Source organism: Hyperolius riggenbachi, chromosome 2 (assembly GCF_040937935.1).
Source record: "Hyperolius riggenbachi isolate aHypRig1 chromosome 2, aHypRig1.pri, whole genome shotgun sequence".
NCBI classification, from domain to species: Eukaryota; Metazoa; Chordata; class Amphibia; order Anura; family Hyperoliidae; genus Hyperolius; species Hyperolius riggenbachi.
Genome location: NC_090647.1, coordinates 264,751,765 through 264,771,775, shown reverse-complemented (window position 1 = coordinate 264,771,775; position 20,011 = coordinate 264,751,765). Strand labels below are relative to the sequence as shown.

Sequence of the window (20,011 nt, the reverse complement as noted above, 5' to 3'; positions counted from 1 at the left end):
ATCTCTCTCTTTTATTCCTCATGTTAACTCCATTACCAGCTCCTGCCATCTCCAACTCAAAAACATATCTCGCATCCGTCTTTTTCTCACTCAAGACACAACAAAAAAGTTAATACATGCTCTTATAATTTCTCGTCTGGACTACTGCAACATACTACTTTGTGGACTACCTTCTAACAAACTGGCCCCGCTCCAGTCGGTACTGGACTCAGCTGCTCGTCTCATTCATCTTTCTTCTCGATCTTCCTCAGCTGACCCTCTATGTCAAGCTCTTCACTGGCTGCCAATTAACCAGAGAATCCAGTTCAAACTCCTAACCCTAACCTACAAAGCTCTCCACAATCTCTCTCCCCGGTACATATCATCACTCATTTCCAGATACAAACCCAATGGCAATCTCAGATCTGCACACGATCTTCTGTTGTCCTCCTCTAGAATCACCTCCTCACATTCACGCTTACAAGATTTTGCACGCGCTTCACCCCTTCTCTGGAATCCCCTTCCACAACACATCCGTCACTCGCCAACCTTTGTTACTTTTAAAAGCTCTCTAAAAACTAATTTGTTCCGACAAGCATGTGCGCTACCCTAGGCCACTTCCCTTTGTCCTAAGACCAAATTGCACTCCTAAAAGTTATCCTAAAACACACTGCCTTTATATATTTTATTGTATACTACCGCTCCTCTTGTTTCCCCCAATTACCTTTAGATTGTAAGCTCGCAAGGGCAGGGATCTCGTCCCTTTTTGTGTCTTGGAAATCATTATACATTTTATTCATCATGTTATTTTTATCACTGTCATTACCAATTCTATATTTTGTATTCTGTATTTTGTATTCTGTATGCTGTATCAGTTTTTGTCACTAATTATGTATCTTTTATATTAGTGTACACCATTGTCTGTATTATGTACCCCATGTTTGTTTCTTACTTTGTACAGCGCCACGGAATATGTTGGTGCTTTATAAATCATTATTAATAATAATAATAATAATAATAATGTGATTTCATTATTTGGATCACTTTAAAAAGCGTTTGCACTGAGCAAAGGTGAGGAGTAGGGGTGGTGATTGGGATGCAAATAATTCTGAGTAGATGCAGCATTTATGCAAATGTATGCAGCTTGAAAATGGGCCAATCAGATTCTGCAAGAGTGGGTTTTGTTTAATTAATATTTAAACTACATACATTTCAAGAAATTAGCATGAAAACTGCCATGAATGCAAAAATAAATTAGCATTTTATTGACCATCCCTAGTGATGAGCATGGTGCAGTAAATCACATCTGCCAATCAGATTTCAGCTTACTCAGGTAATTGGTCATTTCTGATTAAATCATTTCTGATTTCTGGTCATTTCTGATTCAATGTCTAATGCTGGGCATACACGGCTTAATGGCTTTTTGAGCCATTGAGATGACTCAATAGAAAATTTCCGAAATGTCCGATCTCCCACCCGATCGTTTCGCCGCTCGATTCCGGATAGCAGTGAATGGAAAAAGATAAGAAAAACGAGCAGGAGATAAGAGAATTGACTGCTAAATCGAGCGGCAAAACAATCGAGCAGGAGAATGGAGCGGCAGAATCGAGCCGTGTATGCCCAGCATAAGGCTACATTTTTCAGTACTAAACAGAAATGGAGAATGCAGTGATTCAGGGGCGTAGCTTGGGGGGGTCGGGGTAGGACAGGTGCCCCCGGGCGCTGGGTCCGTAAGGGCGCCCAGCGCAATGTCTTTTTTATTTATTTTTTTATTTTAAATCTTCTCCCTTTGCTCGGGAGTCAGGGGCAGGCTCAGCCAGTCTTGGCTGTGTGACATCATCACACGCCGCCGCCGCGCAGCGTGCAGCACTAATGGAACGCAGAGCGGCCAGCTGGAACCAATCGCTGATAAGGAGGAGGGTCCAAGGCTCACAGGGAAGTAAGTGTGTGCGAGCGAGTGTGGAGGGGGGCGGAGTAGAGCAGAGCAAGCAGCCAGTGGTCTTTGCAGATGCTGCTTGCCCGCCCTCCAATCATGCTGCCTCCTGGCCGCCTCAGCTCCGCCCCCAGAGTGCAGCGCTACCCACCCTCCAATTGTGTGTCCGCCTCAGCTTCGCCCCAGAGTGCTTCCCGCCCTCCAAGCTACTGCTACCCACCCCACGTGCGGTTTGTTGTCCCGCAGCATCCACACTCTTCCTGTGACTTGCCGCTCCAGCAACTACCACAAAGAGACAAGACAAACAGGGAAATAAGAATATGGTGAGTACGCTCTGTCAGTGTCTCCTCTCCACTTGACTGTACTGTGACTGTAACCGTCGTACCCACCCAGTCAGTGTCACCCTCCTCCCCACCTTGTGTCACCCTCCTCCCTACCTTGTGTCACCCTCCTCACCACCCAGTCAGTGTCACCCTCCTCCCCACCTTGTCACCCTCCTCCCCACCCAGTCAGTGTCACCCTCCTCCCCACCCAGTCAGTGTCACCCTCCTCCCCACCTTGTGTCACCCTCCTCCCCACCTTGTCACCCTCCTCCCCATCCAGTCAGTGCCACCCTCCCCACCTTGTCACCCTCCTCCCCACCTTGTGTCACCCTCCTCCCCACCCAGTCAGTGCCACCCTCCTCCCCACCTTGTGTCACCCTCCTCCCCACCCAATCAGTGCCACCCTCCTCCCCACCTTGTGTCAACCTCCTTCCCACCCAGTCAGTGTCGCCCTCCTCCCCACCTTGTGTCAACCTCCTTCCCACCCAGTCAGTGTCACCCTCCTCCCCACCTTGTGTCACCCTCCTCCCCACCCAGTCAGTGTCACCCTCCTCCCCACCCAGTCAGTACCACCCTCCTCCCCACCTTGTCACCCTCCTCCCCACCTTGTGTCACCCTCCTCCCCACCCAGTCAGTGCCACCCTCTTCCCCACCTTGTCACCCTCCTCCCCAGCTTGTGTCACCCACCTCTCCACCCAGTCAGTGCCACCCTCCTCCCCACCCAGTCAGTGTCACCCTCCTCCCCACCTTGTGTCACCCTCCTCCCCACCCTGTGTCACCCTCCTCCCCACCTTGTGTCACCCTGCTCCCCACCCAGTCAGTGTCACCCTCCTCCACACCCAGTCAGTGTCAACCTCCTTACCTTGTGTCACCCTTCCCCCCCACCCAGTCAGTGTCACCCTCCTCCTCACCTTGTGTCTCCCTCCTTTCCCAAGCAGTCAGTGTCTCCCTCCTTTCCCACTCAGTCAGTGTCACCCTCCTCCCCACAGTGTGTTGCCCTACTACCCACCCAGTCAGTGTAACCCTCCCCCCCGCCCAGTCAGTGTCACCCTGCTCCCCACCCAGTGTCACCCTCCCAACCCACTCAGCAGCTCCATCCCACCAGCACCCAGTGGTCGGGAACATTTAGTGCATTTATGTCTGAGGTAATATTTGCTGCATTTCATGTATGTATGTGCATCTCACACATTTGCTACATTTCATGAGTTGGAGGTTACGTTTACTGACATTTAATGTGTGAGAGGTAATGTTTACCTCATTTCCTATTTGCTGCATTTCATGTTTCAGAAGTAACGTTTGCCTCATTGCATGTGTTGGGGAATCGTTTGCTGCATTTCATTTGTTGAAAGTAACGGTTGTTGTATATCATGTGTCGGAGGTAATGGTTCTTGCATTTCATGTGTCGGAGGTAATGGTTCTTGCAATTCATGTGTCGGAGGTAATGCTTCTTTCATTTAATTAGTAGGAGGTAATGGTTCTTGCATTCCTTGGGCTCGATTCACAAAGCGGTGCTAACCCAGTTAGAGACTTTAGGCATGATAACCATTGCACCACGCCGGTGAACAGCCAGTTTAGGTATGATAAGTTTAGGCGTGATAAGTTTAGGTGTGATAAGTTTAGGCATGCTAAGTTTAGATAAGTTTAGTTCGCTTGCAAAGTCCCGCACGCAAAGCAGCGCCATTAAACTCTATGCGAAGTGCACCAGACTTTGCTAGTGCAAAACTTTTGATCAGCTGTGCACTGCGGTGCTAACCCAGTTGGTGCTTAAACTTATCACTCCTAAACTTATCACACCTTAACTTATCATGCCTAAACTTATCACACCTAAACTTACCACACCTAAACTTATCATGCCTAAACTGAGTTTAGGCATGATAAAGGGTTTTTCACCAGCGTGCTAGTTGTTAGCACCGCTTTGTGAATCAGGCCCCTTGTGTCAGAGGTAATGGTTGCTACATTTATTACTTGATGGTCATAGTTGGCTGCATTTTCTGCTTTGGGGTTATTGTTGATGCTTTTTGAGCTTTGGGGGCTCATGATTACTAAATGGTATGCATTGCGCAGTTTCTGCAGATTTATCGTTTGCACATACATGAGGTGAATCTCCCATTTCACCACATCATGGGGGAAACTCTGCTTTCTTATATGTTGTGGGGAATGTTGTCTAAGTATCTGAAAGGTGGCCACTAATGATATAATTTCCAGAACGATCATTTATGAACGATTCTTATGAAAGATCGGAAACTATCGTTTGGGACCACTAATGTGCAAAAATCTCTTAACCAATCTGATCAGATTGATGGGATCGAACTGGAAATCGGATCGATTTTTATTCTGACCGGATTGGTTAGGAGATTTTTGTCCATAAGTGTTCCCAAACAATCCATTTCCAATCGTTCATTCTTAAATCATTCATAAACAATTGTTGTGCAAATTGTGTCATTAGTGGCCATAAAGGGTCACTTTGAAGAGAATTAATAGCATTATCTTAATCAAATGCAATATGTATTGCCATAATGCCATTGTTGCTGCTGTGCTCTGCATGTATCCCCTGAGCCCCCTCCTCGCCGGTCTTTCTATTACAGGGCATAGTAAGCAGGGAAGCTCTCATGAGTAGGTCACTACTCGAATCCGTGATTAAAATTAGGCTTAATTGCCTCAGGTGTGCGGCTAGGAGAGAGGGGGTTACTTACCCATAAGTCTGCGTTCCTCTATGTGTTCCAAACGTCTTGCATGCATCCTATTGGACGCGTTGCAAAACTCACTACCGCGCACTTCCGCTTTCTGGCTTGAAGGCAGAAGCGCACTAGTGAGTCTTGCAACCCGTCCAATAGGATGCGTGCAAGACGTTTGGAACGCATAGAGGAACTCGGACTTATGGGTAAGTAATCCTCCCTCTCCTAGCCGCACACCTGAGGCAATTAAGCCTCATTCTAATCACGGATTCGAGTAGTAACCTACTCGTGAGCGCAACCCGACAATAAGCAGGCAAGGATCAGATGCACCCTTAGCTGTAAAGCTCCGCCCCCCCCCCCCTCATCTTTTGACATTGGGGCAGCCTGCCAGATCCAGTGCTATCCATTTTCAGGTGCACATGCAGTAGCTGTAGGCTGCAACCTGGCTGGCTGCTGTAAGTTTTCTACCTGCCTACTGGCTACTGGCCCCATTCACTGCTAGCCAAGGCTCCCAGCCCACTGCCTACCACACCACCAGGCATGCCGGAGGCCCCTAGCCAGAGACCCGCTAGGCCGGAGCCCAGCACACACCACCATCACCATGCCTGAGCCAGATGCCTTCAGCCAGGCCCCACCAGACCTGAGGCTTAATGCCCACTGGGCCTGAGCTCAGAGGAGCTCACACTCTAATCCTACCATACTCCTAGCCTAAAGTCTTCCCATATTATGTATTTATATAGCACTGAAATCCTCTGCAGCACTTTACAGAGTATATAGTCATGTCTCTGACTGTTCTCAGAGGAGCTCACAATCTAATCTCTGCCATAGTCATATCTCCACCCAAGCCATGCCCACATTCTGATGTGTGGTAACACCAATTTTTTTTTGCGCGCCACTGGCCTGTCCAGGTCAGGGCGCAAAAACTGTCTTTGTCCCCGGGCGCTGAAAACCCTAGCTACGCCTCTGGATCATGTACACCCAGCTACAATATGTAGAATATATGTAACCGTTTACATACCTCCCCATGTTTCCACATGTAGTCTTTTCACAATTATATATATGAACAACAAAGTTGCCATTGTCCATTGAGAAACTATATTTGCCCATGCTGAGCCTCTGAGGAAAACAAAAATGTATTCTTTTAAGTGGTTATTTTTCTATACACTTTATCAAAATGCAACAAAAAATAGCAACTATATTTAAGTAATTCATTTATTTTCTTTAACAGATAAACGAAAATGCCAATATTTTTTGCATTTATTTTCGCAAAAACAATGTTAAATTCAACTTTTGAGTGAAAATGCGTTTTGTAATGAGTTTGTGCTTTTAGGCAATTTTTGTGAATTTTCATGCTAAAAATAAACCAAGCTTTTGTGAATTTTTGCGCTGGAATAAATACATTTTTGCGATTAAAGAAAAACGTTTTAGCATTTCTGTTTTGTCAAAATTTTCTCAAAATCAAAAATGCCATTTTCGATGTGAAAATGACTTCAGCGAAAATTTGCAAGAAACACTGTACTGTACATGTTATCATTACATCATAGATTTTAGTCTTCTGCAATTATTTATCAGCAATACATTTCACATTTTAATGCATAGAAACATGTTATTTAGAAATGTTTTACTTTGTGCAATTACAAAAAAAATGAAATGTAATACCCAGGGCAGTAAAGGATTGGTACTGGTGTCCTTACTAGAGACATGAGGTTGTTTTTTGCTTTCCCCTTTCCCAATCCTACTATTAGAAGCCAGCCCTTTAAAGCGGACCCAAACCAAACATTTTATTAATTCAAAATATTTAGTTGCACCACTCTGACACATACAAAGATAAATAAACACTCCTTCAAGCCTATGAGCATTTCAGTGCCTGAATTTTCACCCTCCTCTTTTCATAAGTAGGGTTATACAGGTGGCAGCCATTAGCAATTCCTCCTTTGCTGGACACCATCTACTTCACCAGTTTGCCGGATTCTGTTCCGGCAATTTGAAAGGAAGGGAGGGGTTTCTCAAATAAATGTAAAATATTTTATATTTGTCATCATGCAGCTTAAAAAAGTCTGCTATTTATTGTTATAATTTAGAAAATAGATTTCATTTCTGAAATCTTGTATTTTTAATTTGGGTCCACTTTAAGTGGCATGAAGATTTAAGGGAGGACGTACATGCTATGTAATTTCTCTTAGTGAGAAGTTGAGGCTTCAATTGGTATACTTTTTTCTACTGCAAAAGTTGCAACTCCATTTCCAAAAATGGATGCAGTGTCAAATGTAAATACAAAGAATGTGGGAATGTGACTTTCAAATCATTTCAAAGCTGTTGTTTATTGAAAATGGTACAAAAATAGTATGATATATGATAAATGTTAAGAATGAAACATGTTATAAATATATGCACACTTTGGGCTTGATTCAGTAAACGGTGCTAACCCAGTTAGCACGCCTATAGAATTTGGGCGTGATAACTAGGGTGCTAACTGGGTTTACTAAATTCACTCTGCGCGTGCACAGCGCGATGATTGCGAAACGGTGCATCGCGGTGCAACGAAAATGGTGCACCCAATGAGCCTATAAAGTCGCATTTGGTGCGACCTTAACGTCGACTTTAAGGTCGCACCCAATACGACCGTACCGCGAGTTTTGCGCGCTGGACTTTGTGCGCGATGTGACTTTAACACTTAGCACGGTTTACTGAATCAAGCCCTTTGAATTTTATGAGCCTCTCACTACTAAGCTGAATTGCATAATATGGACTGCGGCTATGGTGCGGCCATATGCCAAACCTATATACACAGCAGTAAAAGCAAATGCTCTCAAATGTGTCACCTTCTCCTCAGTCACCACAGATCTTGGTGACTGAGATCCACTCAGAAAAAGCAGTGAGACAAGTAACAGAGGAAGACACCTCAGTATCATAAAAGCAACTGCCTTTTATTAAAAAGATCCTCTGTGCATAGCAAGTGTACAAAAACTCCCATTTTGAGTCTTAAAACCAATTTTTAGGACCCCATAGGTTAGTCAGTTTCCCTCTCTTAGTTTCAAATCTTTTATTTCAAGTAGCAAGATAAATAATATCAAATAGTGTCAAAGTGTAAACAAGGCACACTCAGGCTAATAGTAAATCATTTCTAGGCATATTATAACAAAAGCAATTTGAACATGAACAAAGAACAAGAATGACTAGCTAAACTTTTCAATTCGGTGATCAAGTTATCCTAATGGGATAGTATAGAAGTGGTAATACATCAATGAGAATAGTACTGAAATCCTATCAGATTCAGATACAAAATGTGTAGAATAGCATCTATGCCTTATTTTTACCTCTCCAGTCCACCCAGGGCTGCCAGATCCGCTAAAAATAGGCACCATGTCCCATAACATTGCGTTCATTTTTTTTTTACATATCACAATAGTATTAATTTTTTGTAGCATCAGAGAGTATGATAAGGTCAGAGTTCTCCATCTAGAGGCTATAAGGGTTTTGGTTGCTAGTTACTACAGCCACATATTGGATATGTTTATGCTGGGGTTTTTTTAGTCTAGAAAATGTGTGGCTTAGAAGGTACACCAGGGGACTCCTAAAGATTGAATTGCCTCACTTAGAAGATAATTAACTCTGTCTAAAGGTGTCCATTAATGGTACAATTTTTCCTTCAGATTCAATTCTCAACGTGATTTTTATTTTCGAATTGTATAGAAAACTGCCCCATGTGTGGCACAAATCTATGTGAAATAATACTTTGGTCAATTGGAAAAGGAAAAAATATCGAACAGAAAGTTGGATTTTATGATTGAATCAAAATGTAAAAACTTCATAAATCACTCCGGCAATGGAAACAATCGATAATCGCCTTCTGATTAATTTCAATTGTTCAAATCATGTTGAAAGATCGAATCTGAAGGCAAAATAGTACCGTTAATGGGCACCCTAAGAGTGAAGTCATTATCAACTGTAACAGTATAAACTTTCAGCATTCATTATCAACATATGTGATATCATATAGTTTAGACTGGACTGCCATTTGTAAGGTATGTATGCACTTCCCCTGCTAAGCAACCAGCTGCAGATGTGAATAATGAAATGGGACAATACGTACTCCACTCCCAACTTGAAGACATACATGACAATTGCATTGATGACAGCATTGATGATGTTTACAGCTACACCAGTGATAACCTGGGGCCACATGATACCCTGGAAAAAAAAAAGTTTTATGTCTACATTTATGAAATTAAGTTTAACAGTAAGTTAAGTGTCGTCTTTAGGATTTTGATATTGATAAGTGCCTGTATGTATCAGCATTCATCCCAACTATTTGACATTAGAAAAAGGGACACTTAAGCCAAGCCTATGCCACACCTGTAATTACGGCCCTGGCACAAAGCTAGTCACGGATACCATAAAGATTTCAAAAGAAAAATATGTAGTTTTATAATTCAAACCACACTGGTCCTTCCTATCCTTGTCCATTCTTCTTCGTATTAAAATTTGAAAATAAGAACCATATCATTTTAAAGGTTGGGAATAAAGTTTAGAGTCAATAAAACACATTTTTCAGTAGAATAATCCATATATTTACTCAAATCTGTACATTAGTCCTGAAAGAAAGACAAATGAGGAAGAAAGAGGGACAGGGGTCCCAAAGAGGGACTGTCCCTCCAAAAGAGGGACAGTTGTGAGCTATGGTTCCATGTCATGAATTTCTGCTGCCATGTAACACCATCACGTGATAAACGATGACACGCATAGGGTTACAAACACTGCCATCCAGACACATGTAATTGTAGCCAGGGCCGGATTTCTGGCAAGGCCACATAGGCCATGGCCTAGGGCACCAGAAATTTAGGGGCGGCTTAGTGAGGGGCAGTAAAGCTATTCTATGCAGCCATCCATATCTACAAGAACAGATTTAACCTTCAAACTCCCTGTCCTGTACTTGTGTCATCCCTGCAAGACCTGTAAGCTCTATCCTGCAGGTACACATCAGCCTAACTCTCATTATGACACAATGGTTCCATCATTAATGAAATAACAAACATAACATAAAAGTTCTTAAGGAAAACATAACTTATAATCTATACGCATATTACTAAAATAGTCATCTGTGACAACTGACATCCAATGAGGGAAAGTAAGTAGAATTCTCATTGGGGCACACAGAGATAACCAAACATACGGTATAGTTGGCCTTGGGCGGTGAAAAGTACAAATCCGGCCCTGATTGTAGCTGAAAGGGAGTAGTGGCCAGGAGATGGAAGGCTGAACTGCCTGACAGGCGTGGAGTTCAGTCTTCCATGTAAAAACAGCCTAACGTCCTCACTTCTTGTTGTTGCCATGGGGTTTCCACTGTTCCCGTCACTCATAACTTGTACACCTTTCAGAAATTCCTCTGAGTGGGGCATAGCTATTCTGAAACAAAAAAAAGCTAGTTGTCGAGCTCTTGCTTTTGCTGTGTTCACGCTGTTTGGGACTTACACCTGCGCAGCTCTGAGTCGGGCGCCACCTCTAGGGTCCTTTCCTGTTTTAAGTAACCTAATGGAGGATCCCGTTGAGTGCACAGATGAAGGGTAAAGAAGGGGACACAGAGGACAATGAGCAGAGCCAGGACACTTCTGAAAAGGTAATCTAGCCGCCCTACCATTCATTTTTTTTTTGTCCCCGATTCAGGGGTACTTTAATGCCATTGTATACTGTTGTAAATCTCTAAAAACTAAAAACTATATATGGTCAGGTCCATAAATATTGGGACATCAACACAATTCTAACATTTTTGGCTCTATACACAACCACAATGGATTTGAAATAAAATGAACATGATGTGCTTTAACTGCAGGCTGTCAGCTTTAATTTGAGGGTATTTACATCCAAATCAGATGAACAGAGTTTTTGTAAAATTTTAATCAAGGGCGATATTCAAAATCGCCCCGAAATCGCTTGTGCAATGATTCTCTATGAGAGAGTTGATATCTGAGCTCTTTGTTTGCAATCCACTTAGAAAAGCAGTGCTTGGGCCTTTTTTGAGGTGATTTGCCTCAATGGAAGGTATAGGAAAAATGCAAAACGCTCACAAAGCTAGACTTTTAAAAAAAAAAAAACCAGTGCCGTTTTGCAGGATCCCTGATGATCTAAAGTAAACTTCAACCTAGAAAACAGATATTAAATCAAATGGCTATCAAGTAATGTCCATAATCTATATGACATCCCTGAGAAACTGATCCATGGCTTAAGTACCATCATTTAAAGTGGACATGAGATAAACGTGTTTGTACAATCCCAAACATATTAATAACTAGGCTGTGTTTCTTTTTTTTCTGCCTGAAAGAATTAACCTTCAGGCATGCAAGTGACAGCTTTTCTCCTTGGAATATAGTATAACCCTTACTGGTAAGGTATTGCAGTTATCAATTTTTTTCCTGCAGAGAACAGCTTCAGACTGCAGGAAATAAATAAAAAAGGTGAATAGTTTATGTATTTTAGCTGGGCGTGGTGTGTGGGTATTTAACCTTTTGGGGGCCTACGTCCAGCCGGTGGTGCTGCCGCCCTGACTGGACGTATATTCAATGTCCATGATAAGGAACCGTCCCGATGCGATCGTGCACAGCGGTGAGGGGAGATTAAGCTGTCATATGACAGCTGAAATCTCCCCTCAGTGATCAGAAGCCATCACGTGTGGCTTCTGATCACGTGATCACTATGATCGCCGGCGGATTATAGTGATCACTTACAGAGCTGCTGCGGTGGGGGGGAAGAAGAGGATCGACTCACCTTCCCGCCTATTTCCCCGACGATTGGTGCTCCCCTCTGCTCTGGCCAGCATCCCCGCTGTATTGACGCTAAGTGCCTGGTCCCGGCTTGATGATGTCATCAAGCCGGGACCTGGAACTTAGCATCAGTACGAGTGGGGAAGCCAGCGAGAGCAGAGTTGTCCACAGCTGCTCATCGCTGGAGTCTGGGAGGTGAGTAAAGGCTGGCAAAAGGGGGGACATCTGGAGGCAGGGGGTACACACAGCCCAGCAAACCCCAGCAGGGATACGGCTGCCTGGCCCCCTCTAAAACGCCCCCCCGCATGTAAAATGCCTGGTCCTTAAGGAGGGGTAGGCAGCTGGTCCCGAAGGGGTTAAAGAGGGTGTTTTGCATGATGTTTTGTATTTGACATTTGGAGCAACGTGGGAAAGGCTGAATAGGCCGAAACAGCGGCAGTCGTTGCTGTCATGTTCTGTGTCTGAATAAATACTTGAGCTATAAATACTACTTGTGAGTGGTGCCGATCTTTTTGGGGACTCTGCTGCATACGACCCCTTGGTACAGGGGTGAGGATCTTGGCACACACTTCAACCTTGACGCCCAGTAAGTAGGTACTCCTGGAAATACATTTTCCTTGTATTTTAGCTCTGTGACACTTAATAGACTGCCATTGAACAGAGACAATAAATTATTTAATATACTTTGTAAATGTTTAAACATAAAATAAAACCATGGGAAAAGGCAGCCTTCACTTGCCTTTAATATTACAATTGTGAAATATGGGTTTAGTTATATATTTAATTACATATGGCAATTACCTGATTTTGTAAATATTTTGATTGCAGCTGCTGGAGAAATACTGCCTGTAATGCAAATCATGTTAAACACTGAATAGGGATTGTCTACAAATCTGTCTGCAAAACTTTGTATGATTCCTTATTAGTGGCTGAGCAGAGGCAGTCATTAGAACAATTGCGCAGAGGGCAGAAAGTTTTTTTCTCTCCTTGCCCTGCTCGTCAAGTTCATGCAGATGATTTGGTTAAAGATTTTTATTCTAAGAATCCAGATAAACCAGGTGTTGAGTGTTCGGAGCCCACTCCTCAGAGGGTGGGTACTGTTAGGAATTCACCTGGAGGTTCCCGCAATGCGACCACTCCTGACGAGAGTTGCGTCGGGACCTCCACTTCCGCATGTCAACGGCCATCCTCCGCTGGTGATGCGTGCACTGGGGATCGCTCTGCGCATACTGGTGGGTGGCTGTCTCGCTCCACTTGGCCACAGTATGGTCTGAGGCGGCGACAGAGGTAATGTCAGCTGACAGTTTAGTCAGCTGACAGGGGTTATTTAATAAACATAAAATCCGAATACTGTCCCTGGCCGAAATTGAACCCTGGTCTCTCACGCCAGAGGCGATACATTTAACCAGTATGCTATAGCTAATATACAGCCAGGAGGTTTTGTTAGTCAGCTGAGTAGTTAACCAACTAACATGTATTGCTACCTGTGTCAGCTGATCTCTTCAGCTGACACTTAAACAGGATTATTGCCTGCGTGTGATTGGCTGCTGTGTGCATGTGGTCGACCACTGATTGGTTGCATGAAGTATTTAAACCTGCTTTTGCTGGGTGTGATTTACTGCTTATTGATTACCTGTGAACCGACCTCTGCCTGGAATCTGACTACGCTTTGCCTGCCGCCTGAACCAACCTTCTGCCTGATCCCTGACTATTCTCTGATCTCTGCCTGGACCGACCTAGGATTACCTGACCTTGATTTCGCCTGCTCCTTGTGTACCTCGATACTTCTGATTGTACGTGTAGGATTGTTACTGGACTCTGCTTATCTCCTGTTAGGTTCTGGTGAGTTACATAGTTCACTCTACGTTCAGCTCCTATACCTTGCACCTACAAGGCCTGGGTGTAACCGAAGTCGGGCAGGTGTTGTTTCCTCACCTCCCGTTCAAGCAGGGACGCGCCACATAGGGTGAAGAAGGTGGGGATAGATTAGGGCATAGGAGCTGAGCTGTAAACTGATAACTTGCCAAGCCTGACACTACATTATCACGGGCCCACATACCCCAATATTTTACCAAGATGGATGGTAACGGGGAACGTTCCCAGATGGAGATCCTATGTGAACTTGTCTCTCAACTTCGGATTTCAGTCGAGGAAGTTCAAAGGAGCTATTCACAAATCCAGGAGCAGTTACGCAATCCAGCAGCTCCCTCAACTCCTGCTCCGCCTGCTGCTCCAGTATCTATTCCTATCGAAAACTCAGTTCCTGCTCCTGTTCCAGTGGACCAAGCTGTGTCTCTTGCTCCTGAGCCTAAACTTCCTTTGCCAGAAAGATTTGCGGGAGATAGAACCAAGTTTAGACTGTTTCGCAGTGCTTGTTATTTGCATTTTTCACTTCTACCCAGAACTTACGCTAGTGAAAATATTCGTGTTGGAGCTGTTATATCCTTGTTACAAGGGGAACCGCAGGCTTGGGCACTACGATTCGTGGATCAGCAGCATCCTGCCTTCTCTAGTACTGCGAGTCTTTTTGAAGCACTGGCTGAACTGTATGAGGATACAAGTAAAGGGGTCGCAGCAGAGATGGCCCTTCAGTCACTCCGTCAGGGTAGACGCCCTGTGGAGGAGTACGTTACGGAATTCCGACAATGGTCAGGGGATACAGCATGGTGTGATGCAGCTCTGAAGCACCAATTCAGACGTGGTCTTTCTGAACAACTGAAAGATGAGCTTGCCAGGGTCGGGATTCCAGACACACTTAAAGATCTCATCAAATTATCTATTCAGATAGATCGACGCCTCAGGGAGAGACGTCAGGAGAAGTCTTCTTCCTTCCGTCCTAACTGGTCCACTTCAGTTCCAGTCCTGCCACCTCCTGGTTCTCCTCCAAAACCATCTGGGTTAGATGATCCAGAACCCATGCAGTTGGGGGCTTCTAAGTTATCTGTTGCTGAATAAACTAGAAGACGCTCTATGGGTCTTTGTCTGTACTGTGGAGCTTCAGGTCATATGGTTCGCTCCTGCCCTTTAAAGCAGCCGGAAAACTCCAGCGCCTAGGTGAGATCGAGGAAATTCACCTAGGCGGTCAGGTATCTCCTCATAAGAATCGTTTATGATTACCTTGCAATATTATCTGGAGTGACAATTCTTTTGATGGTCAGGCTTTTGTGGATAGTGGGGCAGCAGGTAATTTCATGGACCTCACAACCGCACAAAGCCTAGGTATTCCTGCTTTACCATTGTCTGAAGAAATTTGTGTCACAGCTATTGATGACTCTCCTTTGGTGTTGAGCCAACCTATAACTGTCACACCTGAAGTCCTGTTAAAAATTGGTATTTGTCACTGTGAAAAGATTATATTTTTTTTTTGCTTGATTTACCTTCCACCCCAGTCGTTTTAGGTCTTCCTTGGTTACGCTTGCATAATCCAACATTTGATTGGCAGTCTGCTCAACTCACATCATGGTCTAATACTTGTTTTGAAAACTGTATTAGTTTGCTTCCTTTACGTAGTACTGAGGTTAAAGCCAATCAATTGCCTGTATGTTACAAAGAATTTTCAGATGTATTTTCTCCACAGGAGGCTGACAAACTTCCCCCTCATAGACCATATGATTGCCCTATTAAGTTATTACCTGGTACCATACCTCCTCGGGGTAGGTTGTTTCACCTTTCAGGTCCTGAGAAAGAGGCTATGAGGGATTATATAAAAGAGAATCTTGAGAAGGGTTTTATTAGACCTTCTTCCTCTCCCGCCGGGGCGGGGTTTTTCTTTGTGGAGAAAAAAGATGGGGGACTCAGACCATGCATGTCAACGGCCATCCTCCGCTGGTGATGCGTGCACTGGGGATCGCTCTGCGCATACTGGTGGGCGGCTGTCTCGCTCCACTCGGCCACAGTATGGTCTGAGGCGGCAACAGAGGTAGTGTCAGCTGACAGTTTAGTCAGCTGACAGGGGTTATTTAATAAATATAAAATACGAATACTGTCCCTGGCCGGAATTGAACCCTGGTCTCTCACGCCAGAGGCGATACCTTTAACCAGTATGCTATAGCTAATATACAGCCAGGAGGTTTTGTTAGTCAGCTGAGTAGTTAACCAACTAACATGTATTACTACCTGTGTCAGCTGATCTCTTCAGCTGACACTTAAACAGGATTATTGCCTGCATGTGATTGGCTGCTGTGTGCATGTGGTCGACCACTGATTGGTTGCATGAAGTATTTAAACCTGCTGAGTGCTTCCTGTGATTGCCTGTGATAGCTTTGGCTGTGTGCTTTTGCTGGGTGTGATTTACTGCTTATTGATTACCTGTGAACCGACCTCTGCCTGGAATCTGACTACGCTTTGCCTGCCGCCTGAACCAACCTTCTGCCTGATCCCTGACTATTCTCTGATCTCTGCCTGGACCGACCTAGGATTACCTGACCTTGATTTCGCCTGCTCCTTGTGTACCTCGATACTTCTGATTGTACGTGTATGACCGCGGATTGTTACTGGACTCTGCTTATCTCCTGTTAGGTTCTGGTGAGTTACATAGTTCACTCTACGTTCAGCTCCTATACCTTGCACCTACAAGGCCTGGGTGTAACCGAAGTCGGGCAGGTGTTGTTTCCTCACCTCCCGTTCAAGCGGGGACGCGCCACATAGGGTGAAGAAGGTGGGGATAGATTGGGGCATAGGAGCTGAGCTGTGAACTGATAACTTGCCAAGCCTGACACTACACACACGTTCTGTAAATCCAATAAACTTAATTTCACTTCTCAAATATCACTGTGTGTGTCTCCGATATGATATACAGTGGTGTGAAAAACTATTTGCCCCCTTCCTGATTTCTTATTCTTTTGCATGTTTGTCACACTTAAATGTTTCTGCTCATCAAAAACCGTTAACTATTAGTCAAAGATAACATAATTGAACACAAAATGCAGTTGTAAATGATGGTTTTTATTACTTAGTGAGAAAAAAAACTCAAAACCTACATGGCCCTGTGTGAAAAAGAAATTGCCCCCTGAACCTAATAACTGGTTGGGCTACCCTTAGCAGCAATAACTGCAATCAAGCGTTTGCGATAACTTGCAACAAGTCTTTTACAGCGCTCTGGAGGAATTTTGGCCCACACATCTTTGCAGAATTGTTGTAATTCAGCTTTATTTGAGGGTTTTCTAGCATGAACCGCCTTTTTAAGGTCATGCCACAACATCTCAATAGGATTCAGGTCAGGACTTTGACTAGGCCACTCCAAAGTCTTCATTTTGTTTTTCTTCAGCCATTCAGAGGTGGATTTGCTGGTGTGTTTTGGGTCATTGTCCTGCTGCAGCACCCAAGATCGCTTCAGCTTGAGTTGACGAACAGATGGCTGGACATTCTCCTTCAGGATTTTTTGGTAGACAGTGGAATTCATGGTTCCATCTATCATAGCAAGCCTTCCAGGTGCTGAAGCAGCAAAACAACCCCAGACCATCACACTACCACCACCATATTTTACTGTTGGTATGATGTTCTTTAGCTGAAATGCTGTGTTACTTCTACGCCAGATGTAATGGGACACGCACCTTCCAAAAAGTTCAACTTTTGTCTCGTCGGTCCACAAGGTATTTTCCCAAAACTCTTGGCAATCATTGAGATGTTTTTTAGCAAAATTGAGACGAGTCTTAATGTTCTTTTTGCTTAAAAGTGGTTTGCGCCTTGGATATCTGCCATGCAGGCCATTTTTGCCCAGTCTCTTTCTTATGGTGGAGTCATGAACACTGACCTTAATTGAGGCAAGTGAGGCCTGCAGTTCTTTAGATGTTGTCCTGGGGTCTTTTGTGGCCTCTCGGATGAGTTTTCTCCGCGCTCTTGGGGTAATTTTGGTCGGCCGGCCACTCCTGGGAAGGTTCTTCACTGTTCCATGTTTTTGCCATTTGTGGATAATGGCTCTCACTGTGGTTTGCTGGAGTCCCAAAGCTTTAGAAATGGCTTTATAACCTTTACCAGACTGATAGATCTCAATTACAGTACTTTTGTTCTCATTTGTTCCTGAATTTCTTTGGATCTTGGCATGATGTCTAGCTTTTGAGGTGCTTTTGGTCTACTTCTCTGTGTCAGATAGCTCCTATTTAAGTGATTTCTTGATTGAAACAGGTGTGGCAGTAATCAGGCCTGGGGGTGACTACAGAAATTGAACTCAGGTGTGATAAACCACAGTTAAGTTATTTTTTAACAAGGGGGGCAATCACTTTTTCACACAGGGCCATGTAGATTTGGAGTTTTTTTTCTCACTAAATAATAAAAACCATCATTTAAAACTGCATTTTGTGTTCAATTAGGTTATCTTTGACTAATAGTTAACGGTTTTTGATGAGCAGAAACATTTAAGTGTGACAAACATGCAAAAGAATAAGAAATCAGGAAGGGGGCAAATAGTTTTTCACACCACTGTATTTAACTGACGTTTTTTTATCGTAACAACCAACAATTTATACAGGAAAATCATGACGATTAACAAGGTTGCCCAAACTTTCGCATCCTACTGTATAGACACACACACACACACCTATTTATATCTGTCAAGCAGATGAGCATCCCGTCTGCTGGCCAAAGAATATAAAAGATACAGATGCACGATAAATGTGAATGCATACAAAGATGCAAATCTGCAAAAGCATGGAAAAATGCAGAAATGCAAATGTCAGAAAACGCATGGTTTTCTGCACAGACAAGTGTGCGCCCACCCCGAAGCCTGGTAAATTTATTCAGTATTGGTTGGCAAATGACTGGCTAATTTTTAAAGCCTTCATGCAGTATGAGGGCACACAGATTTGAAATGCTATGAACAGATTAACACTCTATGCTCCCATGGTACATGGAAGTGGCAAAGTTAGTCAATGATTGGCCAATAAAAAACGGGATGTGTGGTGTGTACCTAAGGTGATTTTATAGTATATAGTACAGTAGTACCTTTATAAATGTGTCTCAAGAAGGGAAGATAAAAATGCATGTTCCAAGTTCTGCATGTGATTGAAATCAAAAATAAACTTACAGGAAGACCAGGTACAAATATCATCACATATTTTTGAGTTAGCCTAAAAAAAAGAGAAACTGTATTTTATTACAGTCTGAAAATTGCACATTTTAAAGATGCATCTTAACTCTGTAAACCCAAAGACCTGATTAGCTAGAGGAATTAGCCATTCACGCTATAAAGTTATGTGGCAGATTGATTTGTTGTTTACCAAAGATTTATATGTACCTATGCCTAACACTAACCTTCCCTCTACCTACACCTAACACTAAGATGCCTACCTACCTAAACCTTACACTAATTAGTACCGCCCACCAGCATTCGGGTATAGAGTAGCCGAGCAGCCACTGCTTTAAAGTTGCACTGACATGAAAAAAAAAATATGATATAATGAATTGGTTGTGTAGTATGGATAATTACTAGGGATGATCGGAACCAGCAAATTCCGTTCTGCCGGAATTCACGAATTCCGTCAGTGTTAAATTCCGTCGCTATGAAAATTCCGTCGGATTTCTATGAAGTCCCGCGGAATTCCCGATTCCGTCGCAAATTTTTAAAAAATCTCTCTCTCTCTCTCTTGTACTTTTTCAAAAGCCAGCTTACATACCTTGGCCGGGATTTGAACCCAGGTCTCAGTGTGTAGTAGGTATCTGACTCACCCCCTAGTTGTCCGAAGAGAACCCCAGATATCAGGTAGATTCATATCTCTCTCTTTCTCTCTCTCTCTCTCTCTCTCTCTCTCTCTCTCTCTCGTAGGGATGGTCACCGCTTTCCGCGGAATTGTATTTTCTGGAATTTTTAGGCGGAAATTGGTCATTCCGTTCAATTTGGTCGGAACGAGAGAGAGAGAGAGAGAGAGAGAGAGAGAGAGAGCTAATTTTTCTCTTGGATTGATCATAATGGTACATGCTAGGCTGGCTTTAGCATGTAGTATGGTTGGTGGTCTAGGAGGTAAGTCAGATACCTACTACACACTGAGACCTGGGTTCAAATCCCGGCCAAGGTATGTAAGCTGGCTTTTAAAAAGGACAAATCCTTATGATACTTTTTCTACTGGATTGATCATAATGGTACATGCTAGGCTGGCTTTAGCATGTAGTGTGGTTGGTGGTCCAGGGAGTAAGTCAGATACCTACTACACACTGAGACCTGGGTTCAAATCCCAGCCATGGTATGTAAGGTGGCTTTTGAAAAACTGCAATTCCCTACAAGATGATGGATGATACAAGAGGAGAGAGAGAGAGAGAGAGAGAGAGAGAGAGAGAATGAGAGAATTTTTTTCCCAATTCCGGAAAATTCCGCAGAAATTAAAACATTTCCGCGGAATTCCGTTTGCTAGG

At 43.7% G+C, this 20,011-nt stretch overlaps 1 protein-coding gene across 1 annotated transcript in view; it reads right to left on the bottom strand.

Moving 5' to 3' along the window:
* LOC137544962 (multidrug and toxin extrusion protein 2-like) overlaps window positions 1–20,011 on the bottom strand; it is a 115,969-nt gene that overhangs the window by 71,946 nt on the left and 24,012 nt on the right. The window contains exons 5-8 of the mRNA XM_068266060.1: window positions 18,690–18,732; window positions 12,470–12,514; window positions 9,004–9,101; window positions 5,929–6,026 (exon numbers count right to left, since the gene is read on the bottom strand). Coding sequence (XP_068122161.1) covers window positions 5,929–6,026; window positions 9,004–9,101; window positions 12,470–12,514; window positions 18,690–18,732 — 284 coding nt within the window. The remainder of the gene's footprint in view (window positions 1–5,928; window positions 6,027–9,003; window positions 9,102–12,469; window positions 12,515–18,689; window positions 18,733–20,011) is intronic.